This window comes from Panthera onca, chromosome A1, assembly GCF_046562875.1.
Source record: "Panthera onca isolate mPanOnc1 chromosome A1, mPanOnc1 haplotype 2, whole genome shotgun sequence".
NCBI classification, from domain to species: Eukaryota; Metazoa; Chordata; class Mammalia; order Carnivora; family Felidae; genus Panthera; species Panthera onca.
In genome coordinates this window covers 45805371-45828019 of record NC_138339.1, presented here as the reverse complement: position 1 = coordinate 45828019, position 22649 = coordinate 45805371, and the positions used below count along the sequence as shown (strand labels likewise).

The 22649-nt window shown below is 44.4% G+C and overlaps 1 protein-coding gene across 2 annotated transcripts in view; it reads right to left on the bottom strand.

Moving 5' to 3' along the window:
• The window catches only part of GRIA1 (glutamate ionotropic receptor AMPA type subunit 1), a 305318-nt gene that overhangs the window by 144652 nt on the left and 138017 nt on the right, over positions 1-22649 (bottom strand). For both annotated transcript variants that reach the window (XM_060634778.3, XM_060634777.3), the window contains exon 3: positions 1731-1970. In XM_060634778.3, the coding sequence (XP_060490761.1) occupies positions 1731-1970 (240 nt within the window). The remainder of the gene's footprint in view (positions 1-1730; positions 1971-22649) is intronic.

The following is a 22649-nucleotide window of genomic DNA, read 5'->3' as shown; positions in this document are numbered from 1 at the left end:
CGTACATCATTTCTGTCTCCCTGTAACACTGCTAATCCCTCCTGCAGTGACCAATATGGTGCCTGGCCTTAAGAATCATCTACAGATTGATCGGTTTGTTACACCTTCTTGTCGCTGTTTCCTTTTTCAGTACAAGTTGTTTGGTGTGCTTAAGCCTCACATTTACTGAAAACGTACTACGTGTGTGGTGCCATTCTACTAGCTTTCTTGTTTTCAGTTTACTTAATCCTGTGAGATACATATCATTATTATCACCATTGCACCACAGATGTGAAAACCGAGGCTCAGAGAGATTTAGTCATTGGCCCAAGGTCACATAGCTAGCAAATGGCAGAGCTCTGAGCTCAGAGTTCTGAGACAGGCAGAGTCCTGTCACGAGCCTGGGTGCTTCTGCCAACCCAGAGGGGACTCTCTATAATCAAAATTATATTTTTCTGGATTTGGGGAAGTAGGTTTGCCCCTTCCAGGCCTCAAGCTTCAGTAGGCTGTGGGCTGTCATGAAATATCCCTTCTGCAGGCAATCCTCCCAATGACTGCTGTTTGAGAAGGGAAATCATCAAAATGAGGAGAATCGAGGGAAAATTGAAGAAAACAGAATGTTTCTGGGTCTCTTCTGCTAGCTCCTCCTCATTGAATAATGTCTGCCTAACACTGCCCAAAACACAGTCTCACAAGCCATTGTTCTACTCAAAAGTCTCGTAAGCCTTCCTACAGGAACCTCTTGCAAAACCTCCCTTTCACTCAGGGCAAAACTACCCTTCCTCAGTTTCCACACCTTGCACAATCCATTTATTTATTTATACCAATAATGACTAGGTTCTGAAGACCGCTTAGTATATAAGGGAAAGGCAGGAGAGTATAATACAACCACCACAGGTATCAGAAAAAAAAGAGAAAGTTCCCATTTAAGGATTAGGGGATAGAGAAGCAGTGTTTGAGCAGCTGCAAAAGAGAGGAAGGATTCGCATATGTAGATCTGGGAAAGGAGGTGCATTCCAGAAAAGAGGAACAGTATGAGGAAAGATGCAGAGAAGAAAAGGGCATAGGAAACATTTGGAAAATGTGATGTAAAATTCAAAATGAAAGTGGGAGCAGAACTAGAAGGGCCTGGAGGGGTGATGGTGATGATGGTGATGATGATGATGGCAGTTAGTAAGTATGGAGGATTCTGAGCGCTTGTATCCCAGGCACTGACAGGAACTTTCTAGTCACCCCATGCAATCCTCACAGCAACTTTAGGAGGTAGAGATTAGGTTCATCTTATGATAGAGATGAGGGAATGAAGGCATAGAAAATTTTATCCCCAACTCATTCTGAATTTTAACCCAAACTGAGGCGGAGAGAGCTTGTGCAAAGACAAACAGTGGGAGAGGAGATGACACAGAATTTAGATTCAGGTTTGTCTGACTCTAGAGTCTGTGCTCCTAACACCTACACCATAAGTCATGAGCCATTCAATGGAGGCCCTTGGGCTTTGAGCCTGGACTCAGGAGCCATGGAAGCTTGGCGAGCTGTAGAGTGACATGGTGTGTTAAAAGAATTACTCTCTCAAAGGATGTGTTTCCACACTGTGAGTTGGAAATTAGCCATGAGCAATCAGTCCATAGAAATAAAGAATTTCTGGATCATTCCTCCCTTGCTTTTCAATGAGGCAGGGAGGCATCATTCTCCTTCCTCTGGCAATTTTCTCTCCAATCTCAACAGTCTCCCTCCCCTAACCCTTGGCTTACCCCGGTCAGCATCGTAAATGTAGACGAATTTCTGCCACTTGTAATGGTCGATGATGCTGATAAGAGCATCCTGAAGCTCAGGGCGTAGCTGAAGGACAAACTGATTGGAGGTGTCAACGGGGAAGCTCGGTGTGATGAAGCAGACGTGGAGGGCCCCACAGAAGGAGGTCAGCATGTTGACAGTTCTCCGTTCATAAAACCCAAAGATGGCGTAGACTCCTTTAGAGAACTGGGAACAGACTGGAGGAGGAGAAGAGAAGGATTAATAGAAGATGCTGCAAGGAAACTGGCAGATGGTTCACAAACTAATCCATCCACTGGTTCATCCATCCCAACTCATCATTCTTCCATTTATCTATCATCTGGCCATCCACCCATCCAACCAATCTATCCATGCGTCCTTCCAACCTACCAGTCTGTCCAACTGCCTTCCTATGTTACATGTCTATGCATCCCACTCACCCAACCATCTGTTTAATCCACATGTCTATCAGTCTCATCCAATGTTTAGAAGGTCCCAATTCTATGCCAGACGTTGCCATGCTTATTAATGATAAATATACTAAACCATTTTCATACGTTCTCTCTTATGTTCTCTTCATATGTTCTCATTTTCATATGTCTCTTTATCTCTGCAATGATCTTCTTAATGTAGAAGAGGGATGACTGAATCATTTAAAAAAACTAAGGCTCAGAAAGTTAGCGAACATGTCCAAGATGGCACATCTAGGCCATATCTGAGTTGGGTAGGTATCTTAACCCCCATCCAGTCATCTTTCTATGACACTGCCCACCGTGTTAAGGCAAAGCATTAAAAGTTGCTACAGAATCAAGGAGTTCTGCCAGCTTGCTGCAGATCCATGTTGAAGAAAACAAGTATTGATGTTCTCAGTTTACCCTTAGCTTGCGGTATATATTTCTCTGCCAGTGTTCACTTTGTGTTTGTACATCCTGCTAGTTGACTTTTCAGACCCCCCAGTGTATCAGACATAGTAACAGCTTAACTGTATGAACACCCCCATGGGAGCCATTTTGCAAGGACCCAGTCTTGGATTATGCTTTATTACACTGCTGGTTAGAAGATAAAGTTTAAAAACTAAAGTCATAGGGCCAAACACCAGGTTGGTTAGCTACTAAACTCATTTTAATATGGGATACAGGATGGTTTCATACTCTTCACCCCAGTTGGGTAGGTGACCAACCCTAAAGCTATCTCCCATGCCTGAAATTACCCTCCAAATATGGATGGTGAGGCAGATGAGTCATCCTCAATCACAGTAGTCGTATTTTAGGGTACCTTGCCGTCCTTTCACATATATTAGTCTATCTAGTTCTCATTATAACCCTGGGACTTTGGCATTATCAGTGCTTTTTTTTTTTTTTTTTTAAGATGAAAAGCTGATGCTCTTAGATCTGTTGTTCTCTTTAACACATCGTCTGCTTCCATGACCCCGCAGTACCTTGTATGTGGGGTCTCAAATTATGCTGTATAAGCATCGCCCAAATGTGTTCCATAAAACCTTATTCAACAAAATGCTCCTTAAAAAAGAAAAAGCATCTTTGGTCAAATAAACTTGGGAAATGGTGCTCACCTTGTCCGCATTTTGGAGGTGCGAGTTGCACTCTAGTTACATAGAAGATTGTGAGGGATCCTGTTCAACTTTAACCCAGATCTTGTCAAGTCTGTATGTCCCCAGGATCCTTTGTTGGTGAATACTTTTAACATGTTATTGAAGATCGTCTGGTCTATGCTGCACTAAAGAATGCAACTCACCACCAGTACCCAGTTGCCTATTGTGAGTCTTAGTTCTGATTCAGTCCCTGGAGCTAATGGGCTTGAAAGTTCATCTCTTAAAGATTGCAACTGAACTGTATGAGTCATGTGTCTGATCCCCACTGAAAACCAGAATACTGTCTCCAGGAAACCGGATAGGAACACATTAACATCTGCTTGCAAACCTGCAGTTACTGGGCACTCAGTACCTCTCAAGGTGCCCAGTCCCTGACTGATAACTCTTTGAGACCAGAGGCTCATGGAATATCTTCTCTGAACCCATATTCTATGGCCCTCCCAGTATCTGAAGGGAGTTCTCATGGACTCTAGGCTTATGGCTTCTGGTTTTCAGCAAATCCCTTCGCCCCCGCCGAAGCAAGAGGTATCTTTTTAATTAACTAAACCCAAAACCAAATCAACACAAAACTAACAAAACACAATTTCCCTTCCTTGTGCAAAACCTCTCACGAGTTTTGAGGTTTCCCATTGCACACAAGAAACATCTGACTGTAACTCAGAGCCTGAATAACTGGCCCCTCAGAACCTTCCTGCCTTATACACCTCTCCCTGCTCCCTGCTCTAGCTGCACGGGCCTTGGTTCTATTCCCCGGGGCTCTGAGCTTACTCTGCCCTGGACTCAGCAGCACCTTCTCCCTTCCTCTATCTGCAGGGCTCGGCCCTAACTCTTTGCAAAGATCACTCCTTTTCTGCAGTTGCCTTTCAGGTCAGATCTCACCCCCCAGAATGGGCCTTCCTTCATCATCTCTTCTCAGTAGTGACCCCAGCCTCCCCACACCTGCCTATAAGTCTCTGTCACATCACCCTGCCTTATTTCAGTCTTTCTTATTATTTGAAATCATTGCCTTTTTCTTTGCTTGTTTATAGTTGTGGCTGCTTGGGTCAATGTTAATCCCTGAAAACGGGGGTCTCACTTGTGCCCCAGAGCCAGCAGAGTGCCTGGGACAGGGAAGGGCTTAATAAGTATTTGTTGAATGGAGGAAAGAATGAATGAATGACAGATGCTTGACGAGAGGGTCCACAGGACGGGCTATGAAGGGGAGCTGGGCCCGAACAGAGATGACTGTTGGCTCACTCTGGACCCTCCTGCCCCTGTAAAGTAGTTGTTTATTCTTTCCCACTCATAAGATTTTCTCTTCCACCCTAATGAGGACAATCTATCTGTTCCCAGCAGACAATAGGTACTGTCTTTAAATATCTATTGTAATTGCCAGAATCAAGATTTCCATAAATATGGATTTCCCCACCAGGAAGCGTACATTGTGTATTATTCTCCCTATGTTAAATATAGATTTGTCAAAAAGCACAATCCATCTTACTGAGTGAAATGGATAGAGGGAGCACATAAACCCGTTAGCATATTATATTATGCTCTGTATGGTATTTTTAGGATTTCTTCTCCCCCTGCTGCAATGAAATATTATCTTGTGGGATATAAATCTTATGTTCCAGATCTATTCCCTCGCGTCATCCACTTGGATTCACACCTTTAGTTGGGCCTCTGGGGCCCTCGTGGCTGGTGTTTCTTGCTAGAATTTAGAAGCAAAGGAGGAAATGGAGGTGCAAGAAATAGGAGTAGGAGCACACGATCAGATCCTTAGATACACAAGAGGCTGGGAGTTTTCCCCCTCAAATTAATCTCCCGATTTTCCTTTTTCAAATTTATCTTCTCTTAAACTGAGTGCTTTATCCTCCAAGGCTAAGAGGGTACACTTACCCACTGCTCCCTAAAATAGCTTGGCTTGGAGGTAGCCTGGCCTGGATTTACCTGACTGGACCTGGGCCTCAGAGCTGCTCGGCACCTGAACTTCAAGCTAGCTTATCATCTTAGCCAAGCAGGAACAGCCACACAGAGAGAGAGACAGACAGAGACAGAGACAGAGAGAGAGACAGAGAGAAAGATATAGAGACAGAGACAGAGAGTCAGAGACAGGCAGGGAGATGGAAAGAGAGAGAAAGACAGAGAGAGAGAGAGAGTGAAAGACAGAGATAGAGAGAGACAGAGAGAGAGACAGAGAGAGATAGAGACAGAGAGACAGATGAAAGAGATAGAGACAGTGAGGCAGAGACAGGCAGGGAGATGGAAAGAGAGAGAGACAGAAAGAGAGAGAGAGAGAGACAGAGAGGCACTCTGTAGGCCCAAGGCCTACAACAATGCAGTCAATGGCTAAATATCGTGAAATATAATTGGTAGTTGTAGGGCATTTCTTTGAATCTGTCATAGTAAATACTCAATCAGAAGAGAAAAAGTAGTCTTACAAGAAAAGTAGTAAACTAGATGCCAGAAGACCTGGAGGAGCCTCTTTTTGGTTTTATCATAACACATTACTCTTGTGACCTTGAGTAAATCCCACGTTTTCCCTGGGTTTCAGTTTTCCCATCTGTAAAATGGTGGTTTGAACTCTGTCATATGTAACATCCCTTCAGGCTCCAATATCCTAGATGCTAGTCTAATTCGTTCAAATATGTTTACTGATTGACAAGACTTGAGTTATTTGCTGGCCAAACTTTTAGCAACCTCCAGTGTACTTTTCCAACCCCCAGAAGCAGTTAAAGGCTCTTAGTTCTTGGATTTGATTGCAACAAACCCCCAGCACTAAATCTAGATGCATCCACAGTCTTGAGTTCTATGCAGGATGCAATTTTAACCTGCTGTCTGGGGGATAATCAGAAAGGGGGCTGGAGGTGGAGACGGTAAGTCAGGCACCACAGGCAGGAGGAAGAGATGGTAACATTCTGAAGCGGCATCAGAACTCCGCTGGTGTTGAATCAGAGCAGGCTGGACTCTGTGTGGAACCATCCACTCAAGACAGCAGTGGTGTGTAAAATGCCTGTGGTAGCAGTAATTAGGAGCCGGCACTCGAGCACCTACAAGGACATTCCCTTCCATTGGCTCCCTTCAGCCTATGAGGTAGGTTACAATTAGTAAAGTGAGGTCCAGGACCGGTGTAAGGCACGGCTGTGATCTCAACTCCACCAGTGGGGGCGTAGAGCTTGAGTTCTTTACCTCTGTGATATGCCTCCCTCTGTCCCCAGAAATTTGGGTAAAAAACAGTCTTGGTACCTGAGTCACCTGCAGTGTCTAGAAAATCCTCTCATTTAATGCTGCTTTCTCTGATACCGCCTAAAGGTGCATTTACTGCATTCAGGTCCATTGATGTTAAAATAACACAAAAAAATAACTGGGGGTGTGTTTCATGGCAAAGCGTATATACACATGTCTGTCCTTCTTCCGGCCCGCCCATCAGTCCATTCGCTTACCCATCTACCCCTGGACATCTAACGCCCACCACTCACTGGGTACTGGAGGTGCAGTGGCACGTGAAGTAAGCCCTGACCTCGAGGACTGTCATCTGGGCAGCGGGACAGCCTGACAGCAAAGTAGGTGGTACGGCTTCAGTATAAGTGCTGTGGCAAGGGTGACTTCGGGGTTCAGGAAGGGACGCCTGACTCCAGCCTTTGGGGACAGCAAAGAAGGCTTCCAGGAGGACGGGAGAGTGTTGACACTGACAGATAAGTGGGAATCAGCCCAGAGAGGGACTAGGGTGCAGCCTTACGCATATGAATTCTATCTGGGGATGAAAGGCGCAGCACCAGGAATATAGTCAATGGTATTGTAGCAGCGTTGGGTGGTGACAGATGGTAGCTGCACTTGCAGTGAGCACAGCATAACGTATAGAGAAGTTGAATCGCTGTGTTGCACACCTAAAAATAATATAACACTGTCACCTTTTTTCAAATTAAGGAAAGAATATATATATTTTAAAAATATTTCAGGTAGAAGAAGCAGCAACAGCAAAGACCCAGCAAAGAAAGAAGACACAGAGCGTTCAGGGAACGCGGCCAGGGTGTCAGGTTCCGCGGTCCCTGCCTCCAAGAGATTCAGCAGCAGAATGTGTGCGACAATCAGAGCGAGTAAAAAACGAGGCCAGGAATTCCCTCCTGGGGAGGTGGGAGGGCAGGACTGGCAAGGGCAGGAAAGCCCACGCACAGCGCAGGCTGTCCAAATCCATCCTTGGTTCACTCAAACCTCTGATCATCATTCCTGGTTAGGGCACCATCCACTTAGTATCAATAAATCCCCCAGCCCTGGGCATTGCCCTGACAGCTCTCTCCCAGGGAGGGAACTCCTGTATCAGCAACTCCTTTTTATTGTCACTTCATTTAAGGCTTCTCACACCGGCATATCTCCTTGGCTCCTGGCTTCAGTCCCTGGAAATGTGGCAGCCTCATTGTAAATAGTGGATAATGAGGTGACAGGACAATTTCATTTTGGGGGAGGGAGACAGAAAGTAGATGCGGGGGTGGGGTGGGGGACCTTTAGATATTCATCCTCCTCCTTGAATATTTCTATCCTCATTGGTAGGAATGGCATTCCTGATCTGACTCTAACCTTGTGATGTCAAAAGTGTTGTATTTCCGTCACTCAGAGGGCACTAAGAATGCACTCCATCCCCTTATACTGTCTTGCATCCAAGATCTAATACTGACAGGCAACAAATTACCATAATTGATATAAATTGTCCCCATCCCTCTATACAACATCACAGTTATTAAGGATTCTGAGACATGTCCAGGGCTTCCCTCTTACTTACTAGATAAAACCTTATCATCTACTTGCTAAATTCAACAAATATTTATTGAGCACCAGAAACTAATATTCCCAGAAAATTGGGATACCATGTTGATACAAGACAGACATATTTTCTGCTTTCATAGAGCTTACAGAGGGGTTAGCAAAGTTTTTACATTAAGGGAAAGAAAGGATATTTTCAAAGAGTAAAAAGGGGCTCAAGCATAGAATAAAGGTTCATAACTGCTATTACGGCCAGTGTTTACTGAGCATTTACTACTGGCCAGGCATTGTACTAAGCACTTTGTGTCGATATCCAGGTAGAGGCACCAGTTTATCCAAGGGCAATAAGGTGAAAGAGAGGAGGAGACCTGAGAGAAACCCCAGGAAATCCAGTATGACTCGGGTAGGGATGTGGTACAGAGGCGGAGGAGGGTAGGGACCACATTGCCAAGGGCCTTTCCAGGACTGGAGAAGTTAAGTCTCTGTGTCACGTGTCAATGTTGCATTTTACTTTGGCTTTGGATTCATCTCAGATTCACAGGGACCTCTCTTCGTGCTGGCCCTAGAGCCCAGTTGGGACATGGCAACAAAAGGAGATGCAGAAGAGGGTCATCCTCCCCTGCTCAGATTTGTATATTTATTAGGAAACCTGAGTATTAATTACCAGGCACTGAAAGCCAATGATGTGTCATTGTATATGAGGGTGAGAATTAGGTAAAGACTGGGCCCCCTGGTTCTGGAATTAGACCCATTTTGTGGCTGACACATGAAACCAGGAGCAGGGGACAGGACAAACAGACTGACTCTTCAGGTGTCTAATATGGTTGTGGAAAAGTAAATGCAAAGAAGCAAATCTGGGACCATGAACAGGCCCCTTCCCCAAACAGTGGAGTTCACACTAAATTGGCATTTCTCAAATTTTTTTGATTTAATTTTGGTAGAAGGCCTCTAATAAAACTTTAATACTCATTGGAGGTGTGTACTTCTACAGATGTGACTATTCTCTTCTTTCTCTCCATCTTTCTTCTATCTCTCTACCATCCACCCATCCAGTAAATGTTTATTGAACATGTAGTAGATGTTAGGTAGCAAGATGGGGCCAAGGATACAACACTGGATAAGAAGATAATACCCAGCTATCATGAAGCTTAGGTTCTAGAGAGCGGGGAGAAATGATATACAGTCAACAAGATTACTTTGGATACAATAAGTGTTATGAAGAAAATGAAATGGGATGTGAGAGCCTCTGGCAGGGCAACTTTAGAGAAGATGGTCAAGGAGACCCTCTCTGTGGCACACACACTAGAGCTGAGGGATGAACCATAAGAAGGAGACTGCCAGGCAAAGGGCCAGGGAAATGGTTTCGGGCAGAAGGAACAGAAAGTACAAAGGCTCTTAAAAGGCTCAGGAAAAGATGGGTGAGCTTGTGAAACAGAAAGGTGGCCAGTGTGGATGCAGTGTGGGAGAAAGGAGGGAAGCAGCAGAGATGAGCATAGAGGAAAACATCCTACAGCTCTGAGTAAACTTGACACTTCCCTAACGATTATGGTACCTCATGTGTGATCTGGGTGCCTCTGGAGCTCCAGAACATCACCTTGGTCTGAGAAGTCAGTTCTAGCTTATCTTACCAGACATTTCAGTTCTAGCATCTCAAAGCTCAGGTCAGTGAAGGAAAGACACTGTGGAGGGTAAGGTGGTTCTGACTCTGTGGAACATGGGAAGGGCAACATCTTCTGACTTCGGTGTGATGGGACCCCAAACATGGACAATCAGTGAGTTCACTGGGCTCTAGTTGTAGATGCTGCTGTTCCTCAGATGTTTCTAGGCTTGCTTTAGGTTCTGGGACATTTGTTCATGTTCTTGCTCCAGCCTGAAAAGCCCTCCTGCCTCCTGCCTTTTTCCTCTCCAAATATTTTCCCTTCTTTAAAGTTTTAGCTCAAATGCCACCTCTTCCATGAAGTTCCTATGCCTCCCCATTCCTAACTATAATCTAAAAGTCTCATTCTTTTAAATGTCCATAGAAAAATTTGTGTCTCTTATCATTTTTTATCTATCACCCATGCTTCATTAGTTTAAGTTCTTTGATTCTAAGAGAAAAAAATCAAGACAGACTAATGTAATACAAAAAGAAGTTTACTGTAAGGATATGATGGGCCCACAGCTAAGAAAAAATACAAACCTGGGCATTAGAGAAGTTAGACACTATAGAAGTTTGGGAATTTGGGTTCTCATGGACAGTCTCTTCAGTTTTCACTACTGCTCTAGCCACTTGTGATAACTGATCCATTCAGTTCAAGCCTGGTCTTGCTCAGGGCCTGGATTATACCTTGGTCAAGGGAAGGCAGAACAACTAACTATCTTACTAATATGGCAGCCAAAAGGAAATGAAGGTGCTGTGAACAGAGAGGAAGCGGATGGTGGGCACATCAAACCAACAGATGTCTATTAACTTTCTCTTTGCCAGTATTTTATAAGTCAAAGTCCACGACCACAGTAAGAGCTCCATAAATGTCACATACATCTAAATACCAAGGTTAAGTAAGGAGCTGAATGAAATTTAGTCATTGTTACCTGTCTCCTCTGGGTTAGATACTGTGGAATAGAGTGGCAAATAAGACAGATGATATCTCTGCCCTCACAAAGCTTATATTATTCTTTATAATCCCAAGACAGTATCACACAATGACTACACAATATTTTTGCTGTATAAGTAAATGAAAGAATGAGTCAATGTAAATCATTTACCTATATTAATCAATTGATACTATTCTTTTTTTTTTAACATTTATTTATTTTTGAGACAGAGCATGAACGGGGGAGGGTCAGAGAGAGGGAGACACAGAATCTGAAATGGGCTCCAGGCTCTGAGCCATCAGCCCAGAGCCCGACGCGGGGCTCGAACCCACAGACAGTGAGATCGTGACCTGAGCCGAAGTCAGACACTTAGCCAACTGAGCCACCCAGGTGCCCCTCAATTGATACTGTTCTTGACAGCTGGTGTCATCTTGCATCCAAGTCTTTACTTGCATTGGTTTGCACTCATTATTTTTCTTTTATATTACCAACTGACTTTGTATCTTTTCACTCACAATGGAGGTGTAAGTCCTCTTGAAGCCGGAGGCCCTCCAGCTTCATCATTTTGATTGATATATACAATAAGCAATGACCTCCACAGAGTTGAGTAGGGAATAAACATAAATGCTTGGTGATGTGACTTGTCTCACAGTCCTCTAAATTAGGTTGACCATCTAGCAACCATGAGCTTGTAGGATACACAACACCCCGCTCCGCTGCCATGCTTCAGCCCACTGAACTCCATCACTCCCTGTTACCTTAAGCCAAAAGAGAATGGGAGCTGTACTCTTAGGCTGGCATCCAGAACCAAGCTTACCTTAATGCATTCCACCCACAACATGCGGTCTCCTTAGCCAGTGCTCCCTAGACAAGAAGGTTTACATCCCGTTACATAACTCAACCCTTAGGACATCAAACTGATTAAAAATAAGGGCAATTTCATCCTGCAAAGCAAACTACTTAGCATTACTATGTACCCAGGTAGTATTATGGGAAAAGGATCTTTCAGAGTATTTCCTATAATGGCATATGTGTTTGTGTGTGTGCGTGTGCGCGCGTGTTTATGTGTGTGTGTATGTGTGTGTGTTCTCTTCCCTGACCCATCACTTGGTCCAAGAACAATCACAGGATCATAGATTATTAGTGCTAAAAAGGAAACTGGTCCTGAGAACATTTTGGCCTTAGAGAAAAGCCTCCCAATAGATAGCTCTGTGACGAACTCCAGTTTAGAGTCTTTTTAATTTGCATGTGCTTAGACTATGCAAAACCTGGTATCAAGGGCACCACTACTCACAAAGTAGACCCTCTAACCTCACATAATGTCAGCATACCGGAAATTCCCACTACCTGTTTATCCTGGATGGCTGGCACTACTTGGGAAAACGCTGTTCTTCTTCTGATTATTAGAGTTGAGTATTGGCTATCTCTACTGAATGTTTAGTTTGTGCCCAATTCTGTTCTAAGCACTTCACCTGCATTTTATCATTCGCTCCTCACAGTAATTTTTTTTTCTTATTTCATGCATGAGGAGGTTGAAGTTCAGGAGATTAATTAATCTTCCACACATCATGCATGTGGTGACAGAGCTGGGATATGAATCCAGGTCTGTTCCACTCCATGGCCTGTGCCTTGAGCTGTGTTATTCTGTCCCTTGAAAGTCTGGTACCACAAACCAGACCTTCCATTCCCTGGGTAATACTACCAGCCAATACCGAGCACTTGCTGTATATGCCAGGTCTCATGCTAAGTGCTTTATATGAATTACTCATTTACTACTAATCTGGTAGTATGGAGTCGGGATATGGTTATCCTCCCATTTTATGGAGAGGAGAATGAGGCTAAGCAACTTGTCCAAGGTCAAAGTAAGTAGAAGATTCAGAATCCAAACACGGGTATTCCAATTTCAGGGCCATTGCTCTGGCCCTCTCTGCCAGGTATCAGCAAACTTTTTCTGCAAAGGGCCAAAGAGTAGATATCTCAGGCTTTGTGGGCTATGTGGTCTCTGCTGCAACTAGTCCATGCTAGAAGCAGCCAAAGACAAAAGGTAAATCGGTGAGTGTGGAATTTTATTACACTATGAAACCTTATTTCTAAATACAGACAATGGGCTAGATTGGGCCTGTGGGTTGTAGTCCTACTCTATGTAGGAGTGCCAGCTCCTACTCTGCTGTTCTGCTACTGGATAGCACGTAGGACGGGACGCTGGCAAAATCTGGGGAGAGATCATAATAACTCACAGCGTATTGTATGACTCTTAAATCTCTCACATCCATTTTCTCTTGTGAATACCCAGTAAGGTAAGGAGGGCAGGAATGATGACCCTTGAGCCCATGTATGAACAAGGAGCCAAGGATCATGCAGCTGAGGAATGACAGAAACAGGTGACGGCCCACCTTTCTTTTTCACATCTTGTGGCTCTTCTGTGGTGACTGTGGTTAGTCACACTGTTGGGAGGGCAGGCAAAAGGAACCCTGAGAGGGTCGAAGTCAACTGATGATGTCCCCATTTGACCGAAAGCCAATGTTTGCTGACTTCCGTGCAAGAGCCAATGGGGCCTCCCAGCACACAGACAGGCTCCAACTGAAGTGTCAACACACAGACAGCAATATGGCAAGTAGATCTCTAGGCTTCCTCTCCTGTGCACTGGCCAGCTTTGGGCTAGAGAAGGCTGAAACGCTGCCTTACAGCCACAGACTACACTGAGGTGGGGGAGACCCCAACCCTGAGAGGGCAGGCACTTTGAGAGGTTTATTTTCAAAACTGGGTGTGTACCAGAGGGCTCACGACATTGTGTCTGGACCCTGCAAGGCCAAGGCTCGGCTGCATGTGGGAGCTGAGTCAGGATTGCTGGGTGAGGGGCTGCGGTGAGGGCTCTGTTTGGACAAGGTTAGGATTGCATTCGAAGATAAGGTCAAGCCGGGCCTATTCTTGGGTTGGGTTCCAGGGCTAAGGAGAAGGTTGCAGTCCAGGGCTGGGGAGAGAGTGCCTCATCTGTGGCTAGGAGGTGGGGTTCACTGAAGAGTCCAGGTAGGAACTATATGCGCTTAGCTCTGCCTCTGGGCAGCCTCTGGGAACTAGCACGCTAAACAGCCAGAGCAGATTGAATAAAAGCAAGGATCCTGACAAAAGGGAAGGGGTTGTGGGAGAGATTAACATCATAGCTTCCTCTGCCTTTGGCCCACTCATCACTCCATACCTCCTCTCCCCCCATCATAAAGCAACTTCTGCTGGTTTATGAATGAACCATGACTGCAAGGCAGACCAGATAAATCATTTATGAGGTGAAGCCAGACTCTCCCTTTGGCTATCTTGATTCTGTGTCCTAGGTGAGGGGGAGAAAAAAAGTATTTTGCTTCTTATTTGCTATTCTTTTCCTTTGAAAATCATGCATATAAATGGGTTTATTTAAGCCAAGCAGCAAGCCTACAGTGCAGCACACACCCGTGAACCTGACTGGCACCCATCAATCAAGGCAAGGTATCACCAGAATCTGCAGATGACAGCCCAAGGGTGCCCTAAAATCAGTGAAATTCATTTTCCAGCAAGGGTGTATCCACTGAGAAGGCAAATGGACAAGAATGAAGGATACAATGAGGCTACAGAAGACAAGCGGTTCCAGATCTCAAAACGATATGACAGCACCAGAAACCAACTTCCACCTTCTCTGATGTCTGACTTTACTCCTGACATCTGCCCTTGGCTGGTTTCTTGAGCTGAACACTAAGCAAGTGGAGAGTTGGACAGAGAAAAGCTAAATCTTTCTTCCTTTTCTTCTGTTCTTCTAATGCATGGTCTCAACAAAGCGTACTGAGACCTCATTTAAAACAAATGCTCAACCAATAATAGAATGTTGCTATGAACATGAACTTGCCTTTCCTTTCCAACAGGGATGTGAAAAACCATCAAGAGTCTACCCAAGAGGGCACTTGAAATTTCAGGCTGCAAGCTCGGCCCCCTGTTATCTATCCTGCCTCTGCTCCCAGGCCGTGCTCCTCCTGCCTCAGTTTCACACTGGTCTTTCTGTTACTTTTCAAGACAGTCCAAACTTTCCTGCCTTGGGGCTTTTGAACATGCTGTTCTCCTGTGGGAAGCTCTTCCACCCTCTTTAAATGCCTGGCTCCTCACTCCTCAGGCCTCTGCTTTCGTGTTCTCTCTTCAGAGAGTCCTTCTCCAAAGGATACAGCCTGCTTTTTTGTTCTCTACAGCAGTGCCTTATTTCCATCACAGCTTATCTCTGTCTTTAATTATCCTCTTAAAGTTTTTATTTGTGTCATTTCATTTCCCCCAATAGGAGAGATTATGACTATTTTATCTACCACTACAGTCCTAGCATCTACACAGTGCCTTGCACATGGAAGACATGGAAACATGTTTGCTGAATGGAATGAGTGAATGAATGAATGATTGGTTGAACAAGCTGCTGGTTCTCTATATGACCTTAGGCAAATTATTTCCCCTCTTTGGAGTTCATTTCCTCATTTGTAAGAGAAGGGAGATTCAATTAGCTCTAACAATCTTCCACCTCTGCAAGTACAAAGTTTCTTACTTATTTTCCAGGTGGGAGAGGTGGGGCACGAAAGCATGCTGTCCAGCCTAGGGACTGGAACTCAGGTCTCCTAGACAATTTCCACCAACTGAGACTCTTTAACAAAAGCCCAGCTGCTTCTCTGCAGAGACACTCACCCCCCACTCCAGATATTTAGTTCCTTTTGTACCAAAATTTGAATCACTTTGTAAGGTTTCTCAAAACACAGGATGAAACAGCTGCTGCCAAAAAACAGTACAGGCTGCTTGAATTCTGGAAGAAATGCTGAGAATAAAAGCATTTCTGTTTCTCACTATCCTGCGGTGTTCTCTTTGTCTGTCCCCACTAAAATGAAGAGCTCTAGGAGGTGGTGTGGGGGGGAAAGGCTGAGATTCAAGCTAATCCTTGGGAAAACAGTAAGCGAGGAAAGAAAGAGGAGAAGGCATGGGTACACATATGTAGAACCAGTGTGAGCAGCTGAGGAAAGCATGACTATGAAGCTAACAGACTAGCTTTCCTGCTTTGGCCTTACGTACCCGCACAACTCCATTGGGGAGAGCCTCATTGGCCCTGATTCAGTCCCCTGCCTCATTTCCTAATAGTCCACTGAACATTGGAGACCCAAACACACTGTGGAACGCAGCAAACCATTTCTTTCCAGGTCTCTTCCTCCCACGTTCCTCAGACATGCCCCTCCACACCTGGAAAACTTGTATACATCCTTCAAGACCCCACTGAGATGTTGACTCCAGTGGGCAGCCTTCTAGCCATTCCAGAAAAAAAAAATTACTTTCTGCGCTGAGTTTTTAATGCACTTTCTTAGTACTTATCTTGATAGTCTGTAATTTAACATTTTCATGTCTGTCTTCTTCACAAGACTGTGAACTTATTTATGGCAGGGTTGAGCTTATTTAAGGGCTGGGTTGACTTTGTTTTGCAAAGACCAGCCCAGCCCTGGTCTTGTTACAGTAGATGTTCTGTAACTGTTGGTTTGCTCACCTGTGAAGTGAGGGCAATGATACCTGCCTTACCTGTTGTGAAAGTTCTAAATTCAATATGAACTGTACTATATACATAAGCCATCATTTTATTCTAATTACACAACCAGAAAAGAAGTAGACTGGACAGGATATTATTATTCCCTTTAGTCAAATGAATTTCCAAGGGTTAGGAGGTTTCTCTGAGTAGCACAGCCAGTAAATATCAAACTAGAAAAAGAAAACCACGTTGCTTGAATTGTGGTAGGACTTTATTTTTTATTTTTATTTTTATTTTTTACCTCATCAGATCACAAATGTCTCTCAAAAGTTAGCTGTGAGTTTGGTCACACTGATTGGCTGACTAAAGAAAACATGATGTAAGTCCTTCCAGAGATATCCCAAGTGAATCTACCTCTCCCACTTTCTGTCCCTGCTACCACCTTGGCAAACGCCTCTGTCAGTCTTCATCATGCCTACTTATTACACTTTATCACTTCCTTCATCACTTTTCTTTATCCTTGTCTCCACCTTGCCCACTTCTTTTTCCCCACCCTCATCCATTCCTCACAAAGCAGCTAGAATGTTCTTTTGAAAATGGAAATCAGATCTTATCCTAACACCATGGCTCTGAGCCCTTCTGAGGTTTCTCATCATGCTTTGAATAAAGTCTGAACTCCTTTGCATGACCTCTAAGGGTCTGTTGTTGTCGGGGTCCTGCTGACCTAAACAGCTTCTTTCTTCATATCCCTGTCCCTCCTCGACTGCTTCAGCTTCTAGGACACAGCAAGGCCTCCATCATGCTGCACGCACTAGCTAGGACTTTCTCTCCCATGCCCACTCAGCCAGTCTTTCAGGGGCGGCCCTAAGTAGGTTACCCACTGTTCTCTGTCACAGCATTTGATTTGTCTCCTTCACAGCACTTTACTCAAGTTGTAATTACGGTAGAAGCCCTTTTATCTGATGCAATGGGGGCTGAAATTAGATTATTTGTGAAAGATGATCAAAAAGGAGAATCACAAAAAATGATTCATAGCAGGTATTTTCTTTTAGCTTAAAACTGCTAAGTGCCCATGTATTTATCAATCTGTTGATACAGTGGGAACTTGAAGACATTTATAAAATAAATGTAAGTGAAGAATTTGTTTTTCCCCCAACTTTTATAGTTGTCTCGCCTACACCTAACATGACAATGTTTTTAGTGATTCATCTTTGAGACTTTCAAAGGTATTTAACTTAGTTTCCAAAGAAATAAAACAACTTTGTCTTGCACTCGTATTTCACCAGTTTACATACTTTTCGGTTACAATGCCCCAATATAATAAAAACACAGAAGTATAACCAGGCTTGGAAACAACAGAAATGATTCCTAGCATATTTCCAACAAAGCTGACATGGACAGAACTAGATGGGCTGATCGGAGATGAGGCTATGGGCCAGAAGCTTCCAGGAGTGTCAGCACAGTTGTTTACTGAGAAAATGGGGCATGCAGGTCAAGCCAAAGAGATGGTTGAGTGGAACTTGGTTATGAGAGATTTCACTGCATCTAATTGATGGTTGGCTTGTTAATGATCTGTTCCTCTTAATTTAAGGCTGTACATTTTGAGGGCAGGACCTCTTTCTCCTTTTCTCAGCCCGCTGACCCACTGCATAGCATTGAGAAGTATAACGAGTGCCAAGTAAATGAATCGCTAAGTGAATGTGATGTGCTTTGAACTGTTGGGGTTCAGAGCTAATGGCTAAGAAAGAATTCTTGAGACATCTTTGGTACAAGAAGGTGTCTTATTAAAGCATGGGGACATGACCTGTGGGCAGAAAGAGCTGCACTGGGATTGTGATGGGTGACTGATTATAAACCTTCAGGTTGGGAGGGGGTTAGGGATAGCATTAAGTCTCTAAGATATTTTGGAAACAAGGTTTCCAGGACCTTGTAGGGCTAGCTGCTGTTAGGAAAAGGTTATTTATTACTACTTAATAAACATTCAGCCTTCAGATGTATATCAGGGGTCATAAGCTTGGAGAATGATTGCCAACATATATCTTGGGTCAGCAGGGATTGAGATGAAGGAAGTTTTCAAAATGAACAACTCAGGAAACTACAGATGCCGGCAAGGATGTGGAGAGATGGGAACTCTCTTGCACTGTTGGTGGGAATGCAAACTGGTGCAGCTGCTCTGGAAAACAGTGTGGAGGTTCCTCAAAAAATTAAAAATAAACTACCCTATGACCCAGCAATAGCACTACTAGGAATTTACCCAAGGGATACAGGAGTGCTGATGCATAGGGGCACATGTACCCCAATGTTTATAGCAGTGCTTTCAACAATAGCCAAATTATAGAAGGGATTTTTATATGTTCAAGTAGACATATAGGATCCTGGGGGTTTGGGATAAAATTGCCTTTTGCCCTTAGCAAAGTGTCATCATCAAGGCAGCTGAGTTCCAAGAAGAATGTCACTCTGCCTGTTTCAAGAACTTGTCAATGGGCTGTAGACAGTAAGGAAATTTAAATTTTCATTTGCCTTTGTTCCCCACAGAAAATGGACTATCCCTCCCTCAAGTGAAGACTTTGGTTTCCTCAGCTGCAAGAGGATAGGCATGGGTTATACAAGCATGATCCAAGCAGATCCAAATTCTGCTCCCACTAATCACGTTACCAATAACCATTTCTATATTTCAAATTCTGGTTTCCTCCATACATTCTACATATACCTTAGAGCATTACATTACCGACCTCCCTCACACCCACACAGGCCATACAACCACCACCACTGCCACACTACCACCTGCCCTCCCAGCTGGGGCCATTTGTTGCTTTAGCGTGACCCCCTTCCCCAGTGCCTCCTCTGAGACAGGTAAGCAGGTGGCAAGGCCAGTTATGGGCCGTGGTGCTAGGTCCATGGAACCCCTGCTGGGTTTGTGTCTTTGGGATGTTATGATGCCTGAAGCTGCCTTGAGTATGAGTACAAAGGGCCTCCTTTTTGTAGATCTGAGGTGGGAAGCTTGGATCTGCCTTATTTGAGACATTGGGAAAAATCTGCCCCTGCCATCCATACTGCCTTGGGTTGGTCTTTTCTGGTCCCCATAGTGCTGAGATCCAGAGAGCTGAGATCAGGTGAGCACCTTGAGGGAAGAAGTTTCCATGGGTCTTCCAGCTACATATTTCCCTCTTATATCTAAGGAAAGAGAGGGGCTGTTTAGGGTTTGGGGATTCTGGTTACTAGCATAATAATAGTGGCAACAAATGGTGATGATGATGGTGATGATGATGATGGTGATGATGGTGATGATGATGATAGTTTCTAATATTACTGATAGCAGCTTGCATATATTGGGCCCTGTGAAGCTAGCAAATAGACAACATTTTACATTCATCAACTCTTTTAATCTCTGTAGCAACCCTAGAGGGTAAATGCTATTATTATTATTATTTTTTTAAGAAGGACTGAGGGAGGTGGGCATCGTAGAACCAATAATGGCAGAGCTAGAATTCAACTCTAATGTATGTCTGATTCCACAAAGTGAGTTCTTACTATTATGCTAAATAACCTTTTAACATATCTAACACCATGACATTCGCTGAGTGATTCATTTGCTGATTCAACATATCATATGTGATCCATTTTGGGGAATGTAAGAAGAAGGCACATAGGAAATGTCTGTGATGAGTGACATTGTAGAGAGCTGATAAAAACGAGGAGACTCTAAGAGCTTCCTTTTCCTGCTCTCCTGAGACCAAGGATGTAAACACTTTTAATCTCATATAACAGCTCTGGCTATTTGGTGCTGGTGACTAGGTTGAGGGGGATTCTGAAGCCGTATCTGGGCTCCAGGGGATGTAGTGCTAGGACATGGGGGCACTGTCTGCCCTGTTCTCCCTCTGGAGAATGAGCTGCCCTTTCCTCTGAATGTATAGAACATGCTATACGTCGACTGCAGAACTTACTTCATTTTCTCTTGTACAAGACTTTACTAGTGGTTCATGAGTCCGTCTCCCTCATCACATTAAAATGTCCATTTTAAAAGCAGGGGCCTCGGTTCTTATTTTCCCCATAATATGTCACATATGAGGCCGGGCTGCCATATCCTAGCATGGTATCCCATGCAGCCCAGATGCGGCTTCAGCATCCTCCTCAACCTAGTCACCAGCACCAAACAGTCCGAGCTGTTATGTGAGATTAAAAGTATTTACATCCTCGGTGTCAGGACAGCAGGAGAAGGAAGGCCTTACTTAGAGTCTCCTCATTTTTATCAACTCTACAGCATTGGTCATCACAGACATTTCCTACCTGCCTCTTCATTTTAAAACTGCTGAGGCAGTTTAAAGTGTTTTCTATCTTCTCACCTCACTGGCTGTCAGCTGGGGTCCAAGAGGTGAAGGCCCCGAGTCAGTACGTCATGCTGTAATGGGCATCCTGAGAAAGCCCTGTGGGAGCATGGACCTCTAGGAGGGCTGCTGCTTCGAGCTTTACCCAAAGCCAGGAGGGAAGTGGAGGGAGGAAAAGGGAGGGAAGGAAACACATCTTTGCCCTCCTCAGGGCCTAAGTCTGCAGAGCAAAGGCACAAAGGTCATGGAAAGCCATCCAGGGTACACTGGCCTGTCTTTGGCCCCCAGCTTGGGGTCTAGTGCACCGGCCTACCCTTCCTGTCTCTGTGTGGAAACTTGCCCAGCCTCGTCCTATCTCTGGGCCTTGAGGTTCTTCTTGGTAAAACCTAAGATTTGGTGGCAGTTCCCTACAATTCCAATATTCTGTGATGATTCCCAGCCACAAAGTAATGAATGGGAGACAGAGCAAAGCTGGGCAGTTGACGAGGCGAGGACTCTGCTCGCTGACCATGGCCGTGAACTTGTGCATTTGCTCCTAGATAGGAAAGTGCTATAGGGAGTGCCCTGTCCAGTGTAGAACTGTACTGCAGGAAGAAGAAACTAGAAAACAAAACCCAATAATTTGGCCCACTGTATGGACAAGTAAACCAGAACAACATGAAACGAAAAAGCAGAACTGACTCAAGAGCAGGCTGGGGTACTGGCTCTGTAAGGATCTGGGGAGAGGGAATATACAAATGGGGTAAAGCAAATGCAAATGAATATGTAGATGCATTTAGTTAATTTTTAAGTTGTCAAATATCCAATAGTGGCTGGTTAGCCTCAGATGTCACCCAGAGGAGCTAGATAATGTTCACTGAAGCAGTAATGCAGAGTAAAAGCTACCATTTATTGAGTATTTACTAAACATTTGTATTACTAAACATGAGCATTAATTTCTTTATTTCCCACAACAATCTCATGAAAAAGGTATTAGCATCTCCATTTACAGATGAAGATACAAGGTTTCAAAGTCACATGGACACGGCTGACCTGGGAATCAAAACTAGGTCAGTCTGCACTTCAACCCCACTCCTGTAGCCATCCTGCCTTCAGAAAAGCAAACAGACAAACTGACATCCCTCCTTACACCTACTCCCCTGTGATGATGCGAATTTCATCACCACCCTCTCCACTCATTTCAGTCCTTTGAGATCCCACTCAAACACCACCGCTCCTGCAACAACCCCCATCTGAATCAATCCATCCCTCCTTCGGCTCTTACCTCACATTTCCATTAGTGCCCTTAGCACTTTTCTGCCTTGTTCTAGAGTTGATTGTGCCTGGTCCTCCCTTTACACACAAAGCAAGTTGTTCAGACTCTCATTTTGACACTTAGTGTTTTGCATTAATACCACCCACGCTTGGATTTGTCTCCCATCTTTTGCAATCAACATTTCCCTTAAAGACAGGAACTGTGTCTTAGGAATCTTTCTGTGGACCTGGCACTTAATAGTGCTTTGGGAACAGATGCTTGCTAGGGGAGGCTGGCACACACAGCTGGTTTCTCCATCCTGTCTGCTCTATCAGCTGTGACACCCCTCTGGAGTACTTTTCCTTGTACCTTTCCCATGGTCAGGGTCATTGGGCACTGCCAGGAGGGATCTGGGAGTCCTGTGGGGAACAACTTTCAGATAAGTGAGCAGGTGAAGGAGGAAACTGCCCTTCTCCATTGCCACTCTTGTCCCTGTGGTCCTCTTTCTTCCAATGCAGACCTGTCCTCTTTGGCGTCCTCAGAGTTCACTTTAGGGAAAGGATTGCTTATCCCGTTCTCTTACTTTGGAGTTAGTCACTTATTTCTTCCTTCCTGGGGAATTAAGTCTCTGATCCCCATAAAGAAATCTTTAGAGATCCTTTTTCAAGGGAGAGAGGCTTCGAGAGCCATACTTGGGATACCTACATGCCTATGCTGCCTCCTGGCTGGCTATTTGAGTGGTTAAGAGCACAGGGTCTGACAGTGGACAAACTCCATTCAATTCCCCAATCTGTCCCTTGGGCAAGTTAATTAGTAACTCTGAAATCTTTGCTGCCTCATCTGTATTACAGAAATAATAATAGTACCCACCTAATGGTGCTGCTTTGAGAATTAAATGCATTTAAAATGTGTTCT